The 26,664-nt window shown below is 39.0% G+C and overlaps 1 protein-coding gene across 1 annotated transcript; it reads left to right on the plus strand.

The window, feature by feature from the left end:
- fes (FES proto-oncogene, tyrosine kinase) lies at window positions 1-25,830 on the plus strand. The gene is made up of 18 exons (XM_084718220.1): window positions 1-508; window positions 2,249-2,422; window positions 4,473-4,569; window positions 4,713-4,896; window positions 9,541-9,678; window positions 10,578-10,697; window positions 10,870-10,992; window positions 13,629-13,824; window positions 15,151-15,231; window positions 16,126-16,335; window positions 17,835-17,957; window positions 18,231-18,284; window positions 19,395-19,513; window positions 19,768-19,862; window positions 19,993-20,116; window positions 23,989-24,146; window positions 24,285-24,407; window positions 24,568-25,830. Exons 1-18 carry the CDS (start codon window positions 284-286, stop codon window positions 24,708-24,710), a joined length of 2,487 nt encoding a protein of 828 aa, XP_084574346.1. The 5' UTR covers window positions 1-283; the 3' UTR covers window positions 24,711-25,830.
- The last annotated feature ends 834 nt before the right edge of the window (window positions 25,831-26,664 follow it).

Consider the following 26,664-nt stretch of genomic DNA (forward strand, 5'->3'; position numbering starts at 1 on the left):
CACAGATCAAAAGTTGTTCCTAAATTGAAAACAAAATTACATTTACAAGCAGAACCCCATTCAAACCGATATGAGGAAGTAGTGCCTCACGAACTTCTGTGCATTTTTTTTTTTGCTCTCAGGGAAATGAAACCTTGCTGTGGCCACAGATGAAAAAATACCCTGGTCATCAGCAGCTGACTGAGCTCGCTGCTCTGTTTCTGTCGCGCTCACGAGAACACAAAGCTGCTGAAGGACTGACTGCTGACAACAAATTCAGGCAAGAGAGTTTAAATATTCAGAGATGGGTTTTGCAGAGGACCTGTGGTGTCCTCAGGCACATACAGCTGTCATGCGACTGCTGGACTCAGAGCTTCACTTGATGGAGGTCATGAAGAAGTGGATGGGTCAGCGGGCCAAGAGTGAGCGGGAGTTTTCAGTGCAGCTGCACCACATGACTGCCATCGTGGAGAAGCTGGACCGGCCTCAGGTCGGTGCAGGACTGGACTACATCAGCCAGCTCAACAAGGTGAGAACTTAAACAACTGAATCATCAACTAGTCTAAAACTGCAACGATTACTTGTCAACTGTTAAATTAACTGACAACTATTTTGATAATCAATTAATCATTTTGTCATTTTTAAAAAAGAAAATATATGCTAATTCTATTCCAGCTTCTCAAATGAGAATATTTTCAGGGTTTTTTTTTGTCTTCTGTGACAGGTAAACTGAATATCTTTGGGCTCTGGACAAAACAAAACATTTGAGGATGTTGGTTTGGAAAACAGATTATTCAGTCATGAAAATAATTGTTAGTTGCTGCTCCATTATCTCAACCTGGTTTCCAAAATTAAGGTGAGGTTAAAAATGATAAAAACCAAAATGGTCAGTGTTTTCCATAAAAAGAGTTGCCCACTGAAATAGAGTTGCCTCCAACCAAAAAAAAAAAAAATCTTTTGCAACAAAAAGTACAAATGGACTGAAATACCTGACAGAATTAAACGCTCATATAAGGTAATGTTGGGACAACATGCTTTCCTAATCAGAATTTAGCTTGTGAATTTAACGCTGCTTCTATTTTCAGAGGTGTAAAAATCACATATAGCAATGAACATCATCGGAATAAAACATCCATATAGTCTAAACAACACTCCAGTGACTGCTAAGGACTCACTGTGTAGGTGTAAGGTGCAAATACACTGTATATGAATGGCCAAATGTATCCTGTAAATCTCTATAAGTAGGTTTCTGTCTCTGAGGTACTCATAAAATTGTGAGAGATTTCAGGTTTTGCAAAGCAAAGTACCAGTAACCCTGACTAAAACCTTTTCTACCAGTTGGCACAGTCTAAATTTGTTTATTTAAATGTTGAACTTGGTTGCTACTGAAGTAACCTACTTTTTGGCTCTGGGTAAAGCAAGAAAACAGGGGCAGCTTCATCTGGGTGACTTGGTCTTGGCACTGACTCGCTTCTTACATCATATCCCTCCACCCCAACCATCACTCACACCACAAACACAGCACACCATGTTACATAGTTCCTGATTTAATTAAGGAGCAGACTACAATATACATATACTGTATATGTAGTTACCATGAATTTATTTATGCAAATCCTCTCAATAAACTTGAGAAAAATAATCTACAGAATAAATAAATCTCATCTGACAATATGTTCTTAACTCCAAATAAGAACAATTGGAGAGCACATACAGTACCAACACTGCAGATATGTGATGTTTGATGCTTTAATAGGAGGAAAAAATCAGCATGGATGATCAGATATATAATGTGATCACTGAGTTAAAAATTCCATGAGCAAACTATCACACTAGAGCCAACAGACAATACAGGGCAGATAGATAAAGTCTTTACATTAAAAAGGTTTGGTACACAGGTAGTTAGTCCAGAGAAGCAAAAAACAATATATATATATATCAGATTGGTAGATAATGGGTGTGTGCGGACAAGGCATTGGTGCAGGTTGGACCAAAAAGATCCCGGACAGCAACAGTTTATTTCTGCACCTCACAGTTCAGGAGTTATGAGTCAAAACGTAGGGTTTCTTTTTTAAATAAGTACTTAGTGACTCTATCTATGTCCACAAAACAGCAACAAAAAACATTAGTCTTTTGGCTCATGTTATGAGTCTGGGACACAGACTAACTGAGAAATAAAAAAAATAATTGATCTCCCTGTATTCATGTTCTGCTGTTTAAATGACCTGCCTGTCTCAGTAACCTTTGTCCCCGTCTGTCTGTCTGTCAGTCGTGGGGGGTCCTGGTCTCTCAGACGGACTTCCTCAGCCAGGTCATGAAGAAGTGCTCTGAGGATCTGCTGGACGGTCCCATCAGCAAACTGACGCTGCTCATCCGAGACAAACAGCAGCTCCGCAAAACCTACACAGACCAGTGGAACCTGCTGAAGCAGGAGCTCACCAAGGTGTGTGACTAACACACACACACACACACACACACACACACACACACACACACACACACACACACACACACACACACACACCTCAAACTCAAATACACTTACACAGTGGTGGACTCAGCCCCTGCCCCTCAGACAGCCTGCCTGAGGGACAGGGACAAAATGAAAAATAAAAAGGGTACTAGCTGTATGTGGTTGGGCACCAGTACACAGAAAGTCATGATGCATTCATAGTCAAACAGTTACAAACTCGTACATCCGGACTATTAACTATTTAACCATTTATTGCACAAAGACACACATGATGATGCCAGTGAGAATGAGCTGTTTATTGATTTGCTTGATCAGGTGCTGCATCTGAAATCACATACTTGGCTCTTTAAACCCAAAATGTGTACTGTTGTTCAACATACTTTTATGTAAATAAGCCAGAGTATGAAACTTTTCGGATGCACTGCTTAGTGCTGATAACCTAAGCATGATAACCTGCACTAACAACAAACTCAAAGCAAAGCAAAGTGAAATTTCTGACATTTGAACTGAAACGTTTTTGACATTGGTCGCTGTTCACCTCTGTCTGTTACGCTGTTGTTGCTGTAGTCTGTAACTGTATGCACCTAGCATACTGTTGGTTTCATACAAAGGTTTCTGATACACTAAAAAATCTCACATACTGCTTAAATATCTCACATACTGTTTTAGCATACTAATTAGCATGTTAATATGGAATTTTGGACGCAGTCGGAGATTGGGTCATCACTCTGGAAAGCACTTTATCATGTTTTCTACACTGGAAGGGCAACCTAACAGTACCACAACCTTGAGCATCTACTGATACCAATACCAATCCGATACTGTCTATGCAGTTTTTTCCCAAAAAACAATGCACAGACTCATACAAAAATAATCCCTCTCAATCATCACCCACAACCCCCTAGAAGTATGTGGCAGCACCTGCATCCTTCTCCCATACCTTCTTATTTTGTCTTATTTTGTTGTGCTCGGGACGCTTTACCAACCAAAAATGTCAGTATTTGACACCCTGGAAATGAAATTCAACTATCAGCTATCTTTCTGGTACTTTCACAAACAGCAGCTGACAAATCCTGCTGATTTTACATGTTCAACATATTTGCTGTGGCCCATGAACTGATACTGCCTTTAGTTATATTTCACTTTCGTACATTTACTTTGTATTATTAAGATTTAAGAGACATAATCCGTATCTCATCTGTTTTTAAGCAATTCTTTTGAACAAGAGTTTGGTGTTTATTGACATTACCACAACCTGATCATTTTTCTGTAGGCTTTAGTATCTTTACATGTAAATGAAAATAAACATTAAAGTACCATTACGTGTATAAAAGAGTGACAGTCATAGTTTGAGTGTTCATTTGGCAGAAGTTGTTGTTTTTAACTCCATTTGTTGATTTGTCAAGAGTTTATCATCTTGGCATGCAGATGAGCACTGCAGTGGCGGCTTTATAAATAGACAGCAGTCAAATGAAATGAGGTTCAATAGACTGGAAAGAGTGTGTGCAAATGCATTTTGATTCTATCTCAAACTGGTGGCTGCTCTGCACTGTTTTTATTACCCAATTACATCAGGCAAATGATGTGTTCATTTCCAGTGATCCATATTGGGTCGCAGTTTGGACGCCTAGCTCGCAGTTTGTTTATTTTAATTTTCTCACTTTACTGTGCAGCTGAAGCTCAGACAACTTGTTTTGTGCATCACTGTGTGGTTATACAATAGACCGATTTTATGTTGTGATTGCAACTAACTAAAATATCAAGAGATGCTATCAGGTAAAGTTTTAAGTATTACTCCCACCACCAATGCAACAAAGGTCAGACCATTTCCTCATACGTCCTCTTTCATGTTTCGTGTTCCTCTGCAGTGAGACATAAAAGGACCATTGTCCACTTCCTGTGTTATATGGTGCTCATGCAAGAAGAGACAGCTTCTAACCACACAAACAACACCTCTGAGAAACACCCATCCTTGCACCATATTTTTTCCATCTGTTTGTGAGCTGCTGTTTGTATTCAGGTGACCCAGACGGAGCTGGAAAAGCTGAAGAGCAGCTACAGACAGACGGTGAAAGACGTAGCTCTGGCTAAGAAGAAGTACCAGGAGGCCAGTAAAGGTGGGGACTCCTGCTGTCGCCTACTTCTCTAAAAAGTTTCACACTGATGGAACAGTCTGGCTTTTTTTGGACATTGTAAATCTCACATGTGTATTTCTATCATGACATAAAGTTTCCCTCCCATCCTCTCTCTCTGTGTGCAGATAAAGAGCGAGACAAGGCTAAAGAGCGTTACATAAAGGCTTCACTGAAACTCCACGAGCTGCATAATGAGTATGTGCTGTCTGTGCGTGCGGCTCAAGTTTACCATCAGCACCACTACAGCCAGATCCAGCCCACCCTGCTCAGTGCCCTGCAGTCTTTGCAGCAGGAGATGGTGCTGATACTGTAAGACCACAAACACAAACACAAACACTGCAGAAGCTCTACTGACTGTTTTTTTCTGTTTGATTTCAGTTGATTGTTCTCCATTAATACAGAATGTGGTTCACTTGAAATAAGCCAAGAGAATTAAATTCAACTTAGTTGCTAAGAGTTTCATGTTGGGAAATTAGCATAATTAACTTATTATAAGGTAAAATAATGAAGAAAATCAAAAATCATGAGACTTCCTATTTTTTGTGAGTTTATGTCAATGATAATGAACTGCATGTTGTGCATTTAAATATAAAACATTTCAAGCTGTTATCAGCATATTGCGTCAGGGTCCTGCATCATCCTGTCAGGATTTATATCACAATATGGTTACTTACCATAATAAAAAAATATTTGGCACACATTTGTGTGACACAGAACATTAAATTTAAACTGATTTTGTGGCTTTATTTCACAATAGTGACCTGCTTACTGTACATTATCATGCTTGTAACATGGTTATGTACCAAAAAATATCAACAATTTGACACGAAATATGTATTTTACAATGATTTAAGTGATTTCACAATCTATGATCAGAACTGTGTCCATAGCAACGGCCTGTTCTTGACAACAATGGTCTGTTATATACAGCAACAGTCTGCTATAAAGAATTTTTCTAGTATGTTTACAAGTATGTTGTTTTTTGCCATTTTGTCACTGCTGTAGCCGTAACATGATGGTAACAACATACATAATAATAAAAAAGTAATGAGCAATAAACTGTCCTTGCATCAGTCATATCTAAGCTTTTCATATTGGCTAACCAACTACAAGCAAATACCAGGAAACACAAGTTTGTTCCAATGGAAAACATATCAGTTAGCCAACATTAGGTGGCAATTAAACAAACTAACATACAGTTTCATAACAGTTACATACCTTTATCCGTTACAGGTGGGCAATATCTCAGGGGTGTAGGAGGGTGTACTGCACATTATTGCTCATAAAAAAAAAAAAAAAAAAAAATCTTTTTAACATTTTGTGAAGCATTTAGAGCTTTGGGATTTCTGGACATGACAAAGATGGACTAAGAGCAAAAATATAGCCTTTTCCAGTTTTTAGCAATTAATTACCTCATTATGCTAATTTCTTAAATTTCCCAACACACACCATGTAGCGACCAAACTTAATCTCATCTGTTAGCCTACAGGTGACATTTTAACCATAGACATTTGCTGGATTTCATATTGGCCATATAGGTGTTAGCAGTTGACTAAAGGGGCTGAACAACACACAAAAAATTATATTTCCATTATTTTGACAGATACTGTGATTGTGACATGAGTCACAAATTTATTGGGAATGGTTATCGCAGTTTATTGTCAGTGAAAAATGATATAAAAAGATATGTAATGTAATTTTCTGAGGTCTGTAACACACAAACATGTTCCCTCATGTCTGGAAAATATGATTTGTTGACCCAGAACATCTCTGGAGCACCACAGTATTTCATTTGTAATGGTATGTTGTGACACATTTTACCTTTATCAAAAAGTAGCAGCTTCTCTTCTTCTGGATATTGGCCTTTAGCTTATATTGTAATTTCAACAGTATTTTCGATGAATTGTTGAGTCCAAATACCCAATAAATATAGGAGAGAAATGCTGATGTTCCCCAATAATATACAAACCAATTCCCAAACTTTTCACACAACCAACAGTTGTTAACTTTCAGGCAGCCATTTGTTTTAATTAATGCCATAATACATTAAACAACCTGCAGAGAGCTGATACTTGTACAGTACAGTGAAGAATAACTTGTATATATCCTCTTTTACATCATTATAATATTCTGTCAAAAACAAGAGCTGGCATGCTCAACTCAGATGTCTTAAGGGTGCGATGAGTGCCGACCCCAAAAAATCACAAACACGGAAAATGAAGTTGTCACCACTCACAAGTAAGTGATTAACACTTTGAATGTTGCATGGCAGCAGAAAAAAACAGATGTGTTTCAGTTCTGAGGAAAGCCTGGGGCTGAAACACGTCTGTTCTTTTCTGCTGCTGTGCAACATTAAAATACTTATTTGCAACTGCTGACAACCTCATTTACTATTTGATAATATTTGATAATGCATTCAGATTAGTCGCTGTTTTGACAGCTTTTACTTGTTTGTGCATTCAAGAACCCTTTAAAGCAGAAATCTGTAATATTTTTAAATAAATCATTAAATGACCACGATCATCAGAGATAAAGGAAACATGCTAAGTTTCAATACTTGCTTCTCTCACATCAACTGCAGCCATGGTGTCTCCTGTTGAAATTTCTGTTCCAAGCTGGAATAACATAATGAATAATGATGTCTTTGTTTGCCTGTTTCTCAATAATTAGAATTCAAATGAATGCTGAATGTTCACAGAATGAGTGTCTGTTTATGAATTGTAAGAAATCATTAATGATCTTGTAGAAGGAGTCCATGTTTATAACTGTTAAACTGAGCAATATGTTAATGAAGTCTGTCAGGCAGTAATACAGGTAGTCACTGAACTCAACTAGACAACCAGAGTGTGTATTTTTGGAGCAGCTGGCTTTTGTTTTCAGGATAACGGGCTTAGCTTTACTTTGACAGACAGGTGACAGAATTATGAGAACATCTGATCAGATTACAAAAACTTTTTCTTGCTTTTTATCATTAGCCTATTTTATGTGCAGTCTACAGGCTCCAGCTCACTATTTGGGCTGTACTATGTTGCTACATATTGCTTCTTTTACATCCAAAACATTAATTTCACAAGGGACGAAAATGAAAATGGAGGAATAATCTGAATTTGATAAGTTCATGTATTAAAACATGTGTCAAACTCCAGGCCCTCATTTTGTATATAGTATAATTTGCACAATACAATGTCCCAGAATGCATCCAGATTTTGTTGACTTTGCACTGAAGGTGTTCAGCTGCTGGATGTCAGTATACAGTGGACAGCATCTCAATATCATACAACCATTTGCAGCAGTGGCATTCAAGTGGTTGTAACTAATGTTAATAGTAGCAGCCAAGTAAAATGTCCAAGAAAAGAAAAGTTGACACAGAGGGACGACAATTTAATGAGAGATGGGAAAGTGAATAACGCTTAAAGGAGACAAGCCAATATGTCTTCTTTGTAATGAGGCAGCCGCACCGCCAGAGAAATAAACTCGAACAGCACTTTGACATCAAACACAGTGCCAATTATGCTAACCTTCGCCACCAAGAAAGGCAAGAAAAAATTGAAGAATTAAAGTCCAGCCTTTGTTCTCAACAGAATATGTTTTCAAAGGTTACAGTAAAAAATTATGCAGCAATGACAGTCAGCTTATTGTGGCTGAAGAAATTGGCCAAGTGTCAGTGTTTCTTAGAAGTGCATTTGTGAAGCAGTGTGAAGGTATGTGAACAACTGAGCCCAGACCACACTTAATCTGCTTGTCACTATTTTCCCCAGACTTCTACTTTCAGAGTTAGTTAATAATTATTAGGTTATTACTAAAAAAAAAAACAATAATCAAATGCAGCGACAATTATGTGAAATGATAACAGATAAATACATATACGGTCTTAGAACTGGCCGTTTGAGAGCAGCCATAATGCTGATGAAATTAAGTTTAACACCCCTGTATTAAATGTTTGACAGCCAGCTGTCAGATGTCAACGCTTTTTGAAAGTTCATTACTAATGTAATAAGCAATGACACAATTGTGACAAAAATGAAAACATCTAAATGTTTACTGTGATGAAACGCTTATCTCAGGCAGGTGTCTCAAAGTAGATTTCCATTTGCCTCATATCAGACTGAACTGTCAATTCATTACACTCAGTTTACAAAATCGGTCAACTTCATGGAGTGAGTGGATTTGAAGGTGTGGATCCAAGCAAGATTCTCAATGCAGATTCTCACAGCACTGATATGAACCAAACTGCAACCAACCTGGAACATCTCATGTTATTTGGAAAAAAGCAAAAATGTAATGCACTGTATTTGAGGTTTGAATTAGGCTAAATCTTGAAATCACTGAGCAGCAGTGGTGGAAAAAGGACACACATTCTGTACTCAAGTAGAGGTGCGGGTACTTGTGCAAAAAAAGGCTGGTAAAAGTAGAAATACTCATTCAACTTCTTTACTCAAGTAAAAGTAAAATTGTACTCAAAGTATAAAAGTAAAAAGTATCCCTCTGAAGGACATTTCTACTGGCTGTTTCTGTGCAAAGCTAACTGAATGTCACCTTTACTCTGAGTGTCCCTCTCTTGTCTTTTTTGTCTTGTTATGTTTTTTACCCAGCTGTTATCTTGTCACGTTTATTGAGCATGATATGCGCTGATGAAAACACCAAGGAATCATCTTTTCTATGTGTTATTGTCGCATCCATTTAGGTTGAAATTTGTCTTGATAGTGGGGAGGCAGTGTGCAACGATGCAAAAGTAATTTCCCTCAAATGTCTGTTTTGAAAATGTAAGGAGTTGAAAGTACAGATATTTGCACAAAAATGTGGGGAGTAAAAGTAAAAAGTTGAAAGAAAAAAAAAAACTCAAGTAGTACAGATACCTGAAAACTCTAAGTACAGTAACAGAGTATTTGTACCTTGCTACTGCCCACCTCTGCTGAGTAAGCTATCATCTGACTATTTTGTTTTATTCTGCAGAAAGGAGATCCTACAGGAATATTTTGACATCTCCACTCTCCTCCATCATGAGGTGGTGCGGATCCACAGGGAGATGTCTTCGGCTTTGACGGCCATCGATCCTAACAGCGAGTACGAGAGCTTCATCCAGCAGAACAGGTAGACTGAGCAAAAACCTCCCCTCAGATGGCAACAATGCAATCATGGCCGCTTTTAATTTTTATTCTCAATTCAGTTTAGTTTCATTTAGTTTTCAGAGTGAGTTTGCTTGTTTCAATTTAGTCTGTATTTTTGTTTACTATAATATTGGGGGTATTTGTCAGGTGCAAGATTTAAGAAGTTCAGACTAGTTTTCACAGAACAAACACTCAGTGAAGGCATATGACTCACAGTCATGTGGACATCCAGTCTCAATAAATATACGCACCAGAGCCTTATGCTTTTTATGTTGACACATTTAACCAAATTGTCAAAGACTAAACCAAAAGACAGTTTCTGTATAGTTTTTATTTTATTTTAGTTTACTTTTGTAAGTGTACAATATTATTTAGTTTTCCTTTTCTCAACTGAAATCTAGTTGTTTTTATTTCAGTTAAAGTTATAATATGTAAGATTTCTGTATTAAAATGTCCAAAAATAATATATTTTTTGAGTTGTGTGCTTACATTGCACCAAATGTTTCAATGTTTCATGTTCAAACCCAGAAGAAATCCGTAATTTATTCAAGGTAATGGTGCATTTCCTACCAGCTGCTAGTTATTCCAGGAAAACAAGAGATGCATTTGATACGTTGGATACCCTAGAGAGTGAGGAAGGAAGTTGGAGAATGTGGACATGATTTCTGCCTGAGTCACATCAGATTGATTTTTATCAGAAATGTTATTTAACAATGAAGAAAAAAAAACTTATCCTCCTACCACCCTCCTACGCTACAGATATCATCACTATTATGTTTTTTGTTATTGTTTTCACATGAGAGAGACCCCTAGAAGTAGAACTTAGGTTTTAGTTTAATTTTGGGTAACTATAATAACCCTGCTGTGTGTTTGTGTGTGGAGGTCTGTGGGGGAGATTCCTGCTTGTACAGACTTTGATTGCACTCTTCTGGAGGATGCTGAGCAGCTGAAACCCAGAGAGATTGAACTGAACGACCTCACGCTCGAGACAGTCCAGCACAAGTGAGAACAAACAACTCAATCTCATCCAGATGACTAAACGCCAGTTTCCTTTTTTAATGTCTCAAGTACTTCCTCCTCCTCATCCTTTCTGTTTTTGTATTTCCTCTGGCTGTTCACTGTTTTTTGTTAGTTCCTCTTCTCCTCACATTATTTCCCTGTCTTCCTCTCCCAGACTGACCGCAGTGGAGGAGGAGCTGCTGAGCCTGGCTCGGACTCTGGGCTCCCAGCAGACCTCGGTGGAACAGCTGGAGCTGGAGCTGGCGGCCGAGCAGGAAGGTGTCAAGAAGGGCCAGAGGTGAGCAGACCACAGACCTGAACCACAGTCAGTGATGCTCTGATGTTATATTCAGAGGTTAGAGAGGAGGTTTCCAAATAAAAACACAGCATTTGGAGACAAATTACTGAAGTTCACCTCTGCAGGCAGTCCTTCCCAACGGGAGAGTTCAGCGTGTTCTTGGCCAGGCCACTGCTAATAACCAACACAGTCTCAGGAGGCTCTAAGTGCTGTATAAATTATAATAGACCGATATGGTCAGAGTTATGAAACTCCATTCCCTCATTTGTCTTGGTTGATGAGGCTGTCTGAAGGTGTTAGAGGTGTACAGTCCTGTGGGACTGACTGAGTCATTAACATGCTCCTGGAGGACACCTGGAAACAATGTGTTTATCTGCAAAAAGTTGATGCCTGTTAAGGGCAGCTGGGAGCACATATGGTGCTGGTGGAGTTATCGAGGTAAGTGGAGGTTATGCTGCCCTTTGGTTTGTATTTTGAAGAAACGTTTTGTAAATCAACAATGACACCCTGTACAAGGTTGACCTGGTGTGTAGCTGAGTTGACCTGAGGAGATGTAAGACTGAGGATGCTCACGTCTGGGGTTCCTTCTCACCACTTCGCTGAGATCATTTCAAAGGTTTTCACTGATGACACTTTCTTTGATTGTGAGTGATTTTAAAAGATTTTTTGCAGCAATAAAACTGTCCCACACAGACATCAGCGGGTGGAGTCTCCCACTTGTCACAAAATTGTAGATCAAATTTTCTTTTTCTGAGCACTTCTGATCCATTTTGGCTTTCAGGTTTAAGGTATAGTCTACATTTTGGGAAACTTACTTATTTTAAGGGTTGGGTACTGAAACCCAATATGGTGCAGGTTTCTTTTCGACTGATACCTACTGGATCGACTCAACGCAGATTTCAGTGCCTCAACTTCGTGCCATGTGCCTGAGCTGTCCATTGAAGCAGTTGCCCTTTGGTGTGGACATTACAGGCATCAGAAGCATCACCACACGTGCTGTCATGAGTTGACATTACGGCAACACTCTCTCTACATGGCTCTCGCAACAGGCAGCCTACTGTTAGCTAGTAGTTACATTAATCACAGTTAAAATGCCAGGCTAAACAGTTTGAAGTGTAGCTTTGATTAACTTGAAAGGATTTCAAGAGTGGACAGGACGTGCAACAACATTATTAATATATTGTTCAATTTCAAGTTCAAATGTGCCTTAGCAATGAAAAAAGCCGGTCTTTAATGTCATCAACCATCACTCGGTTTTTAAAAAAGGTACCTTTTTGGCACCGGGACTGTTACATGCACCAGTGGTGGTCAGGGGTGGGGGGTGGATAGTATTTAGGTTTCTTTAGGCCGAACGCCATCCTGCCCTGACATTTTGATAACAGCTAAGGAGAAAGATGGGAAATGTGGGGATCTGCACTTAAATGAGAAGATCCATATCACTGTCATTTATGTATGGTACATGTAAGGCTACAGCCAGTAGCAGGTTAACTCAGGGTGTTTTCACATTAGATATGATTGCCTCATACCATACCTGAGTATGACTTCTCCTGTGCTTCACTGCCCTGCTCGTCCACATTCATATTAGTAATGTTGTTCTATGCCGGAGTACATTTAGTCATCATCATCATCTACACAACATTTGCTTATGCTGTTGCTGTGGTGTGAAAAAGCAAGATCCCAATAGAAGTCCACTTCCTTGTTTTGGAATGTTTAGCTGTCACACCGGATGCAGTCCATACCCGAGTGCATGAACCGCAATCAAGACCACCTTTTCAAGTGGACCTGAGCAACAAACCATGCTGCGGTACGGTACAGAGTGTTCACATTGGTCAAACAACGTTAGGGTCAAGTGTACTTGGATCTGGGCCCCTAATGTGAAAGGCCCCTTAACACACCACAGCTTAGCATAAAGACAGGACTCAGGGGAAAACAGTGAGCCTGACTCTGTCCAAAGGTAACAAAACCTGTCCATCAGTACCTCTTCAGATCAATAATCAACACTTTATATCTTGTTTGATTAATCTGTACAAAATCTGAAGGTAAAAGTTATATAAAATCACCTGGAGCCCCCTATGCACAGTAGACGGCTGCTGCCTGAAGGACCCCTAGAGCCCCCCAAAGCCCCTGGGTCACTGGATGTCAGTGAATGTTAGTTAATTTAATTGAGCTTGATTTCACTGTGCACTATGTGCACTGTGGCAGGGTACATGCCTAATACACAGTTTGAGGCATTTGCCCTGGTACCCAGTAACAGGTTAATCCAGCCATGTGCAGACAGTGCCTGTTCTGTTGAACCTTGTGATTATTAGCTGTCAGGATCACCATTCAAGCCTCTGCTCATTTTTAGAAGTCTCATTTAGCTCGCTTGCAGGACTCCTGGGTCATTACTAGTCTTCAAAATCCAGTATGAAGGCTGACTAAGCTGTCATTAGAGAGGCCTTCTCACTGATTGCACTAGTCAATAGGAAGCGTTTGCGAATCTGTTTGCACCGGCAGCCTTTTCATTGATGTCTCTGTGGTCTTGTATTGTCTATTTGTGTCTCTTGTGTTGTTTTATTGACTTGTGCAATCCTTTGTGTCACTCACATGGAAAGGATCCTACACAAATATCATTTACCCTCCCTGACTCTGTACAGGGTTTACCTGTTCAGCAAGAGACATGCCATGGAGGAGTGTCGGCAGCAAGTCGCCCTGTCTCAGGGCATGAGAGCCAAGCTGGAGGTTCAGCGGCTTCTTCTGAAGGAGAAACTGGACCAGCTGGGCTCCAGAGAACCTCCTTCTGCTCTGAAGCTGGATGCAGACAGCATCTCACTCTCTTCCAATGCAAGCAACGTATGTTATCTCTGGCAGAGCCTTTCCTTCCTTTGTCGCTATTTTAGCTCCCATAATTACCAGTTTTGTCAGTGAGCCAGGTTTAAAAAAGTGATTGTGTGTTGTTGTGAAATCAGAAAGCAAGCCAATGTATGAGCAAGAAAGAAGCTATGTTGGATCATGGACAACTGAAACTAGTGTAGGTATGACAATGTCAGGTATAAATTCATCGAGCCAGTCTTTCTTTATCTACTTCATCTAAACCTAAAGACATAGAATGACTTACTAAACCTGTTTAAATAGTGTTTTGTACCAGAGTCTGGAGACCAACAAGATCAAAGTCAAGGCCACGTCCTAAACTCTGTGCATTTCAGGTCCTAAATAAGTCATTATAGAACTGAGAACAGCAGCACCAGTGGGCTAACTTTACTGATGTCCATCACTGACAGAAAATTAAAGGCAGACATTCCCACTTGTTCATTTATTTTTAGAGTCACGATTTAGAGTAACAACTTAATTACTGTGTGCAGTTGTTCTAAGCTGTAGTTTTTTGCTCACTCTAGCTAAAACCATTGCTAGCCAAAAAACAATAATGCTAACCTTAACGTACTGATTGTTGTGTGATCTCAAATATCAAACAGAGTTGGAAGTTGTTGCGTATCCATTTGGAATTTGCTTCGCTTGTTGCTGTCCATTTTTTGTTGACAGCAGCAACAAACTGTTGTCTGCTGTGTGTCTGCGTCATGTGTATTATTCTCTCCTGCTCACACAACAGGCTGCTGTTAAAATGGATAGTGTTGATGTATGTCTATTGGCAGGAGATTAAGTTTAAAATATTTTTTTCTCTTTGGGCTTGTGGATTACACCAAGTCATTCCAAGTAAAGTCCAAGTGAAATCACAACTTCAAGTCTTCAAGTCTTTGAGATATTTCACAATAAAAGTTAGTTCCTCCTTTTATTCTGAAATATCTCAAAGACTATTGTAATTGTGTTATTTTGAATACTGGTAATTTTTTGTTTCAAATTGTTTTGTGTTCAAATTTGTGACTTGAAAATTACTCATGTCCAATTCATGTGCGTCTCCACACAGTTGTCTGGTACTGCAGGTATTCCTGTAGCAAATCAGCCTTTTAAAATAAATTGACCAATAATCATACCCCTGATTTATTTACCGCTAAACAAGATGTACCAGCTAAATGTAATGAAATAATTTTATAATAATATTCTTACTGCATTTGTTCCTTTAATTTTGATAGCAACCATAGTGAGATGAAAGAAAAGATGGATTATTATATTATACATTTTACTGACCAACATAATGTGTTCTGGATATTTTTATTTTTTCAGGACCATGGCCAATCTACTTCTAAACTCCTCGTGGACGGGATCATAAACAATCTGAGTGGCCTATTTAAACCCAAATCTGAGGTAGGTTAAACACTGAATTACAATCAAAACACAATAATTACACACAAAACAATAATAGGTAGAGGACAAGTACTTATATTAAACTTTCTGACATCACATTGTGCACTCTTAATAATATGTTTGTCAGTATGTTGTTGGAGGACAACACTCCAAAGGAAGGACACCTGCTCTAGTTGAAGAACATTTCCCCTCGTCTTTCTTCCCCCTCCCCGCCCCCAACTTTATCTGCAGCGCCTGTTTTTGTGCACTCAAACCTCAATTCATCATGTTTTGTAGAAAGTGGCAGAGTCTGTGTGGCTGTGCTCACTCAGGAACATGATCTTTCTGTCAGGTCTTGTGCTCCTGAAGGCATCATTGGACTTATTGAGGTCAGCTTGTTCGGTCAAGTTCAAAATTCTGCCTGACCTTAAACTAAGTTTACTTCTCAGGCAGGCAGTTTACCTTTCATCGTTTTATCACCGCTGACAGACGATAGCACACACAGCCATGACCCCACCTGTCCTGGACACACACTCTCAACAGGAAACACTCTTATACAGTCTGTGTTTCGGTTTTTAATCGCAGAGAAAGATAAAAACAACAGTGTACATGGTGTAACAGATCATCTTGAGCAAATAATATTTTACTGCCTATCATGCACTGGACTTCAAGCCTGAATTATTTTTGCTTTTCTTTAAGTGTGAACTACTTCTTGTTCTCCAACTGCCAACCCAGTGGCACCCTGGAGGCCTAGAAGGTGGTGCAGTTGGACTTAAAAGTATTACTGACTCTTCTTTGAAGTGTATCAAGAGAATCCCTACTGAATCACCCTAAAATCCATCCTCCATCGCCTCTTATTGTTTCATTATTCATGTCGGCTTTAAAGATCCAGCTCTTCTCTCTTCCTGTCTCCAGGTGCTTCCGGTCCTCAACCCGGTGCAGCACGTGGATCGTCCTCTGGGGCAGCAAGACTGGTACCATGGAGCCATTCCCAGACTGGAGGTCCAGCAGCTGCTGAAGACTGACGGAGACTTCTTGGTGAGGAAGAGTCAAGAGAAGCAGGGTTATGTGCTCTCCGTGCAGTGGGATGGAACCTGCAAGCATTTCCTCATTCAGAACGTGGATGTAAGTTAATCTGCTCATTAGAACAAAACACTTCAAAAATATTTTTTTGAACAATCAAACAATTTAGTATAAAGCTAGTTTATTACAAACCTATTTCCAAAAGAGTTTGGACAGTGTAAAACGCAAATAAAAACAAAATGCAATGATTTGCAAGTCCTTTTCAACCTGTATTCAATTGAGTATAGTACAAAGACAAGAAATTAGTAGTAATTTTTTTGGAAATATACACTTATTTTGAATTTGATGCCTACAACATGTTCCAAAAAAGTTGGGACAGGGGCATTAAATGACTTGGAAAGTTGTGGAATGCTCAATAAAGGTATAAAATGGCCATCCTTGAAAGGCTCGGTCATTCATAAGCAAAGATGGAGCAAGGTTCACTACTTTGTGAGAAACTATGTGGGCAAATGGTCCAACAAATTGAGAACAAAAGATTCAGAAAATCAGGAGAAATTGCTGCATGTAAGGGATCAGGCTGAAAAACAACACTGAATACTCATGTCCTTAGATCTCTCAGGCAGCACTGCATTAAAAACCAACATAATTCTGTAAAAGATGTCAGTAAACACAGTTCGGCACTACATCAACAAACACAAGGTAAGGCTCCACCATGCAAAGGGAAAACAGCATCGACAACATCCAGAAACGCTGCTGACTTCTCTGGGCCCCGAGCTGATCTGAGATGAACTGACACAAAGTGGAAAAGAGTGCTTTGGTCTGACAAGTCCACATTTCAGATTGTTTTCAGAAATCAAGGAAGTTGTGTCCTCTGGGCTAAAGAGGAAAAGGGACCATCCTGATTGTTACCAGCACAGAATTCAAAAGCCAACATCTGTTATGGTATGAGGGTGTGTTAATGCCCACGGCATCATGGGTAACTGTCACATATGTGAAGGCCCCACTAATGCTGAAAGGTGCACGCAGGTTCTGGGGCAAAATATGCCGCCATCCAGATGGTTTCTTTTTCAGAGACATCCCTGCTTATTTCAGCAAGACAATGCCAAGACACGTTCTGCACGTGTTACAACAGCGTGGCTTTATAGTGAAAGAGTTCAGGGACTGAACTGTCCTGCCTGCAGTCCAGACCTGTCTCCCATTTAAAAGTGTGGTGTATTATGAAGTACAAAATATGACAAAAGAGACTCCAGATTGTTGAGCAGCTGAAGTCGTATATCAAGCAAGAGTGAGAAAGAATTTCACTTTCAAAACTTAAACAATTAGTGTCGTTAGTTCCAAAATGCTGACAGAGTTGTTAAAAGAGGAGGTGATGTATCACATAGGTAAAATTTCAGTCTCAAATTTTTTGGAACATGCTTATGATGTCAAATTCAGTTTGAGTGTATATTTACAAAAAACAGAACAAACAAACAAACAAATCAATCCATTTGATTCCAACTTTTCTGGAACTGGGGTTGTAATATATCGTGGAGTTTTTCCTCCTTCCTGTGTGTTTGCACATTAGCTCTCTTCTGTAAATTCTTTACCATGTGTGTCAGTAGAATCTGTACCGTCTGGATGGAGACAGCTTCCACAGTATCCCTCAGCTGATCTATCATCTACTGTCATCACAACAACACATCACCAAGAGAGCTGACATAGTGCTGAAGAGACCTGTACCCAAGGTACTGCTGTAACACCACCCACTCATTCTGTATGTGTAAATTATGCTTCTTTCTTTAGTTCAGAGTTCTGTGGTGCCGCTGCTTTACGTACCAACTATTTTCACATAGTAGCTCCTATTAAAGAGCTTTGATAGACATCACAGATGAGCACATCATATGCAGATATAAATTTGCACTCAGATTACCTGCTTCTTTTCTTCCTGCCCTTGCTGGTCTCACAGTTTAAAACAGAACTGCAATGTGTCTCTTATTGTTCATTTCTAACCCCATTAGGACAAGTGGGTCCTGGAACATGATGATGTTATCTTGGGACACCTCATTGGACGGGTGAGTGAACTTAAAATCTCTTGACAGAAGTGATGTGACAAAAAGCAAAAAAATATTCTTTATTCATTCACTTGCAGGGTAGTGTGTCAGTGTCAGTCTGTCTCTGACTCAGATATCTCAAAATGTTGTGAACATATTTGCGTGAAACTGAGTGGGAAGTTATTGCCTGTAAGTGGACATAGTAATATGAGGGAAGTACTTTATTATTGGTTTAATCAAACAACATGAGAGCTGTGGAGACCTTATTGCCAGTTTAAAAAAATAGGTTTACATATTTCCAAGTCTGTCTTAACAGTCCAGTCAGTGTATCAGATTTACAGGGATCTATTTGCAGAATATGGCAGAAATATATATTATTCCTAATTATGTTTTCATTAGTGTATAATCACTTGAATAACTGTTACTTTAGAAAATACAGAGGGCATTGGTCTCTACCAGGGGGAGTGAGGTGACATGTTTGCAATCCGTAAGCTCAGCACCAGATGTCACTAAATCCTAAAATGCTGGTCCTTTAAATTAATACGTATGTGCTCACATTGACAATAAAAGAGTTACTATTCCTTATCATAGTTTCTCGTTTCCATACTGGTTGCACACAGACTTCAATGTGAATTTCAGGTATAAAATATATTCTAAAATTCAGCAGAAGCAAATCTGAGGCCTCAGCAATGTGAATTAAATGAAGTAGTTGAGAGCTCCTTTATTCAAAAGTTGAAATTTCTTTGGGAAGGGATCTCTGTGGGCAGGAGGAACAGTTTCAGCAACCATTTTCCACTTGAGGTTGCATGTGAGCATGTGAATATTGTATTAAAAGAGACTTGGAAAAAATATAATTTATCTTCCCGGCCAATTTAACCAAACATTGGCTGAAGGACATTTTTAAAGGCCATTTAACAAGTACACTGCTGACTTTCCTTTTGATGTTTTCTCAGTTTGAAGACTTAAAAATAGTTAGAATTTATGTGCATGCTTATCTCTAATTTAAATAAAAATTGTGCACACGTGATTACAATTCATCAAGGAAATTTCAGATTAGATATGTGCCCTGCTGAGTTTATAATGAGAGTTACTGTGACTGTAACTGATGATGTTGGTCTTGGCGCTACACAGGGTAACTTCGGAGAGGTGTACAGTGGTCGTTTACGCTCTGATAACACTCCTGTAGCTGTGAAATCCTGCAAAGAGAACTTGGCCCCAGAGCACAAGAATAAGTTCCTGATGGAAGCCAGGTTAGTGCACACACACACACACACACACACACACACACACACACATGCAAACACACTAGGGATTAAATGATTATTGGTTTCATAATGGCCCGTGATTAAATTCCTGACGATTATTAAAATGATAAATTAATATAAATAAATATATATAAATATAAATAAATGAATAAATAATAAATACATTTTTAAAACATTTCATCTCTCTTCTCACCTCTAACACACACTCACCCTCTGTATGGCTCTCCTGTGCTGTCCAGGATCCTGAAGCAGTATGACCATCCTAACATTGTGAAGCTGATCGGAGTTTGCACACAGAAACAGCCCATCTACATCATCATGGAGTTCGTTTCAGGTAAATAAGACCCTGTTTGACCTTTTCATCTTGTTTACCCGGCAGCTTTGATCTTTAATGTTTCATTATTACTTCCCCACTTTGTTCCTCAATCATCACTCTAAATGTATGGTTGCGTGTGTTTCATAAGGTGGTGATTTTCTCTCCTTCCTCCGGCATGAGGGTCACAATCTGAAGCCAAAGACGTTGGTCAAAATGACAGAAAATGTAGCATCTGGCATGGAGTACCTGGAGAGTAAGAAGTGTATCCACAGGTTGGTCAATCAATCAGTTAATTGATATTTCTAGAGCCCCGTTTGTAGAGACAATAAGTTTAATACTTAAATCAGGTACAGGCATGACTGTGGCTTTGTATAATTAAAGCAACATCATGCAGCTATTACACCTTAAAATAAGAGCTTCAAAATTATTTTGATGCAACATTTTGATTTGTTAAAAGGTAAATGGTGCTTCTGTCATTCCCAATCTCTGCCCTGTAAAATCATATTTTATGGAGCCATTTTTTCCTGGTTTTCCCTCTGATGTCCCCCGGCTGCTCTGCCTCAGCTCACTTTGATTTACACAATTGTCTGACGGACAGTCAAATAAACTGCTGCTGTTAACTCATATGCAGTTTCTCTTGTAGACAAGAGAGCTCCTAAAGTGTGTGAGCAGTGAAAGTTCACCAAAATTTCACGGCACAGTCAAGTGATTCCATTCACAGTGATCACAGGATCTGCTTGAGGGAGTGAAAAGCATCTGGGTGAAAGCTCTGCACAGAGTTCAGTTTTGGTGAATTTTGAGGTGTTGATCAATAGCGAGCCATCTTGACAGTACTGCTGACCTTTATGGGATGGAGAAAGCTACTCTGGATTGTTAGCTTTGTTATACGATTCATTTTTATTTTGTGTGCACTGTTGGAAATATTTCACTAAAAAGCAAGTGTTAGCAGACAGTTATGAGATGGGTATCAACAGTATAAATACATGTGTAAACTTTGTGAACTTATTGCCACTTTAGTGTCTGAGTTAAGCAAAGAACTTTGCTAACTGATTGTTAGCAAGCTTGTTAGCACGCATAACTTTATTTCCCCAATAACCATTTTGTTCAATAACAAATAATAACAAAATTGAACAAAATGGTGAGAAAAATGTCAGGGAAGGAAAACAGAATAGCAGAAAATTTAGAGAGGTCCTAATGGGACTGACTGGCAGCTTCGTCATTGGTCCATATATCGTATGCTTTCTCCTTTAACTCCAGGCTGGTGTGTCAAAGAATAATGAACAAAAAATTGGTTTGAAGCTGAAAATCAGAAATCCCCTGTACTGCAAGCCCCAACCCCATAATTTCTGCACTTTTGAGAAGTAATACCCCATGAGCAGGAACTTTTGGGGGGTAAAATAATGTCCCCAGAACTTACTTTAGACCCTGGTCACTGCAGTGGAGTTCCTCCAAAGGTTCCTGGGTCCTGGGAGAACTTCCTGTGGTAGAAACACATAATAACAGTTTTTGCACTTTGTGTTTCAACATGGGAAGCCCTAAATGTTAAAAAAAGAAAAACAAAACACTGGTATGCATAATGTTTAACTGATACACTATTTAAAACATAAACACAAGGAAGTGTCTTTAGATTAATGCACTTTTTGTCTGTGTCTCCAAACTAAAGTCACCATCAATTTAACACAGGAAACATAAGAGTGATGTGTTAGACAAATAATGGTTCCAGGGAAAATTAATTAGTTGAATATTAAAACATACTATTTTACAGAAAGCATGATGTAGTGTCAACAAGAACTGGAGTGGTACAAGCTGCAGGTAGAGGGATCTCAAAGCTATTACGGTACATAATGCAAAACATATATTACTTCCCCAGCATTCACTTCATCTACAGTAACCAAACTGCACTTTCCCGACACCACTTCCCCATATGTTGATGTGTCAAACTGTTGACTGAAAATGAGAGAGAAAATGTTTGTTTTAAAAAAATAACTGATGTGTTCTTGAAGAGGAAGCTGTAAGTGTGCTCTACTGACTGACCTACAATCTATTTCACTTAAATGAAAAAGACAGCACAACCATAAATTTTTGATATCATCAAAAACTCTAACTTACAAATAAACGTCTAAAAGTGAGTTCACAGAGCTACAGAGTAGGATTTTTACTTTCTCTTTTTTTGTGATGGTAGATGGGTAGTGACCACTGTCCTAAATTCAGTTGGTGTTCATACTTGATAAGCATCTACTACACTGGTAAAATGACTCTGGATGTTTATAATTCATTACATTCGACCACTATGTTGAGCACATATGCATATCAAGCTCATCTGTTCATCAATTTTCAATTTCTCTTTATAATAAGCCTTTATTTGAATAGCAGCTTTCTTTCATGAGACTAAGTTCAAAGTCCTTTACATAAAATTGTATAATAATGAATTTCTCTGATGTGGGATACGTAAAGTTTATGTTGTCTTACCTTAAAAAACACGAAAATCACAAAACCTACAAGGCACTCCCTCTCACTAGATAAGTAAGAGATAATGCACAGTGAGCAGGCCATTATTGTGAAATAAATCCCAGCAGGATTTGCAGGACTTGATAAAGGTCTCGAATCATCCTGAAGGGCTTTATTTTGCAATAGTGACCTGCTCACTGTACATTATCCTGCTTATTACATGGTTATGTACCAAAACATCAATGATTTGACACAAAATATCAATTTTAAAATGATTTGAATGATTTAACGGTTATTTTTTATTGTTTTATTGTTCCTCCAGAGCCTGTGATCAGAACTGTGTCCATAGCAACAGTCTGTTCTTCATAACAGTGGTGTGTTATACAAAAAAAGCAGACCTTAGAGTGCTGTCATTGACCAATCAGAATTAAGAATTAGTGATTTTTGTGTACAAATGTATCTTTATCTGAAGAGCACCTCAAATAGGAAGCACTCTAACCCAAACATTCTTGTATTAAAAACTCCTTAAAATACAGTAAAACAGAACGGAAATTGAAAACAAGAAAATGAGCAAAGCATGTAGGAGCCATGCATGTAATTTCAATTTAAACGGTAATATTACTCTACACACTAGGGGGGTGTATAGTATAGGCCGAGGCAATCGGCACAGGTGCTGCCAACTGGGAGGAAGAAAACAGTTTTTGACTGTGCTCAGTCAACACTATGGCTGTATTTTAACTTTATTAAATGTTGACACAAGGAAGGTGAATAAATGCTTTGTGATATTAAGTATTGATTAAGTCTAGTTTTTTTTGAGTACATGTCTAAACAATTGCAGCCCAATTAGCAGCCTGTAGTGGCTTAAGTATAGGACTTAGTGACTACACTGCCTGTTGCCTCTCTTCTTTGTCCTAACTTTAAATAGAGGCATGAATAGAAGAAGAGACAGTCAACTTAATATGGAGGAGTTAACTTGTACAAGGTACACGGGTGATAAGATTTTAAAATCAGCTGTAAAAGAGACAGGAAGTTAGTGCAAGCCAACAATGCTGATATAGGTGTGAAACTGGCTCACAACTATAACTACACAGACACAAACTCCAAAGTCTGTGAATCTCAACGTGAGCTGGAAACTTGTTATAAAGATCAAATTTTTGTATTTATCCTACAAACATAAAATCTTGCTTTCAAAGCACTTATTAAAAATTACAGAAAATGTTGAGATCCAAATATATATCAAGAATGTGCAAAACTGAGCTGTTAATTGTTGTTTGTGAAAGTGTGCATGATTTTTGTAGTGTTTTAGGGGATGTGTTGTTGAGTGGGAGTGATTGCGGTACTTTGGGTGAAGCATCAGTGGAGGTTGTCGATGCTCTGGAGCAGACACGAGGTTAAGACACCCGGCTCATTACAGGAGCGCTGTATGATTTGCCCAGCGGGGACAGATCAGAGCAGGCTGCTGGGAGCTGCTCAGCCTGTAACACTGCATGTCAAACTGTTTCACACGCAACACCAGAGACATGACAAGAACGCCTGTTCTCTCACTCCTTTTAGTCCCGTCTGTTTTCTCTGTTTCTCTCTTTTCTTTCTCATCCAGAGCATGATTTTTTCATGTCTCTTTTGTATCCATTTTTCATCATCTCTGCATACATCCCTCTTACATCTTTTCCCTCTGCTATGTTGTCTTTTGTCAAAGGGACCTGGCAGCGAGAAATTGTCTGGTTGCAGAGAGCAACTTGGTGAAGATCAGTGATTTTGGGATGTCCCGTCAGCAAGATGACGGTGTCTACTCCACAGAGGGCGGCCTCAGACAGATCCCTGTCAAGTGGACGGCTCCTGAAGCTCTGAACTACGGTACGTCAGGACTGCCTGTGGCCTGCAGTCATGACAGAATCTCTTCTCCTGTCTCTCTCTCTGCCAATAGTCAATTAAATACTGACAAAAGACCCATTCCTGTGCCTGTGTCAATGCTGCCCCCTGCTGGTGTTTTAGGTCGTTATACCACAGAGAGCGACGTCTGGAGCTTTGGTGTCTTACTGTGGGAGACCTTCTCCATGGGAATGACGCCCTACACGAGCATGACCAACCAGCAGACACGAGACGAGGTTGAGAGAGGTAAAGACTCACGTTAGGCTCTCTGTGTCAATTTGTTTGTGGTCAGATGCGCTTGAGGAAAATTCCTGCACATTTTCTGAATTCCACATGTTCCAAAAAATGTGTATTATGTGCTCAGAATGTCTCAGAACCAGTTTTGACTTTCTGTGATGTGTTTCAGGATACCGTATGCCTGCTCCGCACTGCTGCCCAGTGGAAATCTCCAGGATTATGAACAGCTGCTGGCAGTATGAGCCCAGGCACAGACCATCTTTCAAGAAAATTCGGTGTGACCTTTGTGCCATATACAACAAAATTATATAATACACTCCTGTGGTTTGGACACAGACTGTAGAATAAGCTTTTTTTCATGTATGTGTTGTTGTTTTTTTTGTAATTTTGCATTGTCTTCTCTGTCATAAAAGATGTTTAAATCCAGTCTGAATACTGAGACAGATCATGCAAATTGAAAACCAAATGAATAGGTATTCAAGAAATACTTGACTTTTGTGCTGGAAACAAACTTGGAAATGGAGATATGTGGAGATATGTAAAATATCAGTGAAACAGCTGATGGCAGCAATCTTGTCTCTTCTCTTCTTGTTCTGTTTGTCTGCTTTTCATTCCTCCTCCTGTGACCAGAAGGTTGTCTTCAACACATCTATCTCCTTTGAGTCAGACAGCACACATTTATGCTGGTGCAAACACAAAACACTATCACCATAACTGCTAAAATGTAACACCCATGTCTGCCACAAAGAAAAATGTGTTAAACTGACACATATTCCTGAGGACTGTAGAGGGTTTTGGTCAGCATAGTCTGGTAGACCACTTGTGTCTGTTTTGTTGTCTGTTGTGTTTTTAGGATCCAGACCTCCTTATAGGGGATTTTAGTTCTGTCCACTCAATGGGAAGCATGGAGGGCTAACAGGACTACCTCTGAGTAAACAAACTTATCTAAAACTAGAAAAGAGCAATAGTTCAGTCTTCTATGATATGCCAATCTGCAAGCACAACTGATACATATGTCTGGATATATTTCCAGATTTATCTGAATTACTGTATGTCAAGACATAGCTATGCCCATTACATTATACAAATACTTAGACTGAAATAATATGAACATGGCAGCTTGTTATCAAAAAGGTCCTTATTATAAAACTATTTGCATGACAGACATTTTTACTAGAGTCAAATTTTAATTTGCATATAGAAATAAAAACCTTATTACACAAAGCAGTTTGATTTAGAAACTTAATATTCACACATACAGTGAAATAACTATAATACAGTGTGCAGAAAACATTATGTTATTGCAGATCACCATTCACATTTGTATTATGCCATAGACACCAGTGTTACAGTTGACCTTGCAACATTAACAAAAGTGGAAATGATTCTTGTATCCGACTCTGATCTGCCCCAAACTTTAATGAGTTCTTACTACACTCTTCCACAAAGTGAACTGAGAAGAACAGGCCAGCATCTTTTTGACTCCTTTGCACGGGATGTTAGCTTAAAGCCACTATTGTGAGTATTTTTGATTAAATCACTATGTCATGTTAAAGGGTTCACTCAGGGTGACACAAGCAAAGTTCCCCTCAGCTCCGCAGAGACTTACAGCATCTTCTGGCTCATTGTTTTGGTTTTATGATTTGTAACTTTACCGTTTTGATCCTGTGTTACTTCTCTCATCAGTGTCATTTCTAGATGCAGCAGGCAACTATTTTCATTAAAAACACATTAAAACCCATAGAGTTCGTTACTTTCCCCGCATCATACAGCTAACAGAGAAAATCAGTGACAGGCTTGTGAGCACTTAGCAGCTACGGAGCCAGATATTTCCCTCAGAGGAGTTTCAGAATGAGTGCTAAACAGGTGTTACGATGGTCTCTGACATATCATTTTGTGCAACAGGGACAATGATTTCTTCCACAGCTTGCTGTTATTTAACACAACACAAGAAACACAACATATAATACCAAGAATAGTGTATTATCACCATGTAATATACCACGACCACAAGCAAAACCTGTTTCCTGAGCTAAATTTGAGGCAAAGAAAAATGAAAGTCAAAAGCATTTTTAAAAAATAGCTTCACGTAAGAGATGTTTCTGCTGGTAACCCTGTAGGCTACAGCCATTTACAAAACATTTCTAACATTTTTGGTTTGGCTGCTGTTACTGTGGAAAAACAGGACACTCTTCAGGCAAATTCTTTTGACATTTTGACATCTTTTGACTGTTTTAAAAACAGAAAAAAGGTATAAAACAATAAC

This window comes from Lutjanus erythropterus, chromosome 1 (assembly GCF_056507025.1).
Source record: "Lutjanus erythropterus isolate fLutEry1 chromosome 1, fLutEry1.hap2, whole genome shotgun sequence".
Classification (NCBI taxonomy): Eukaryota; Metazoa; Chordata; class Actinopteri; order Lutjaniformes; family Lutjanidae; genus Lutjanus; species Lutjanus erythropterus.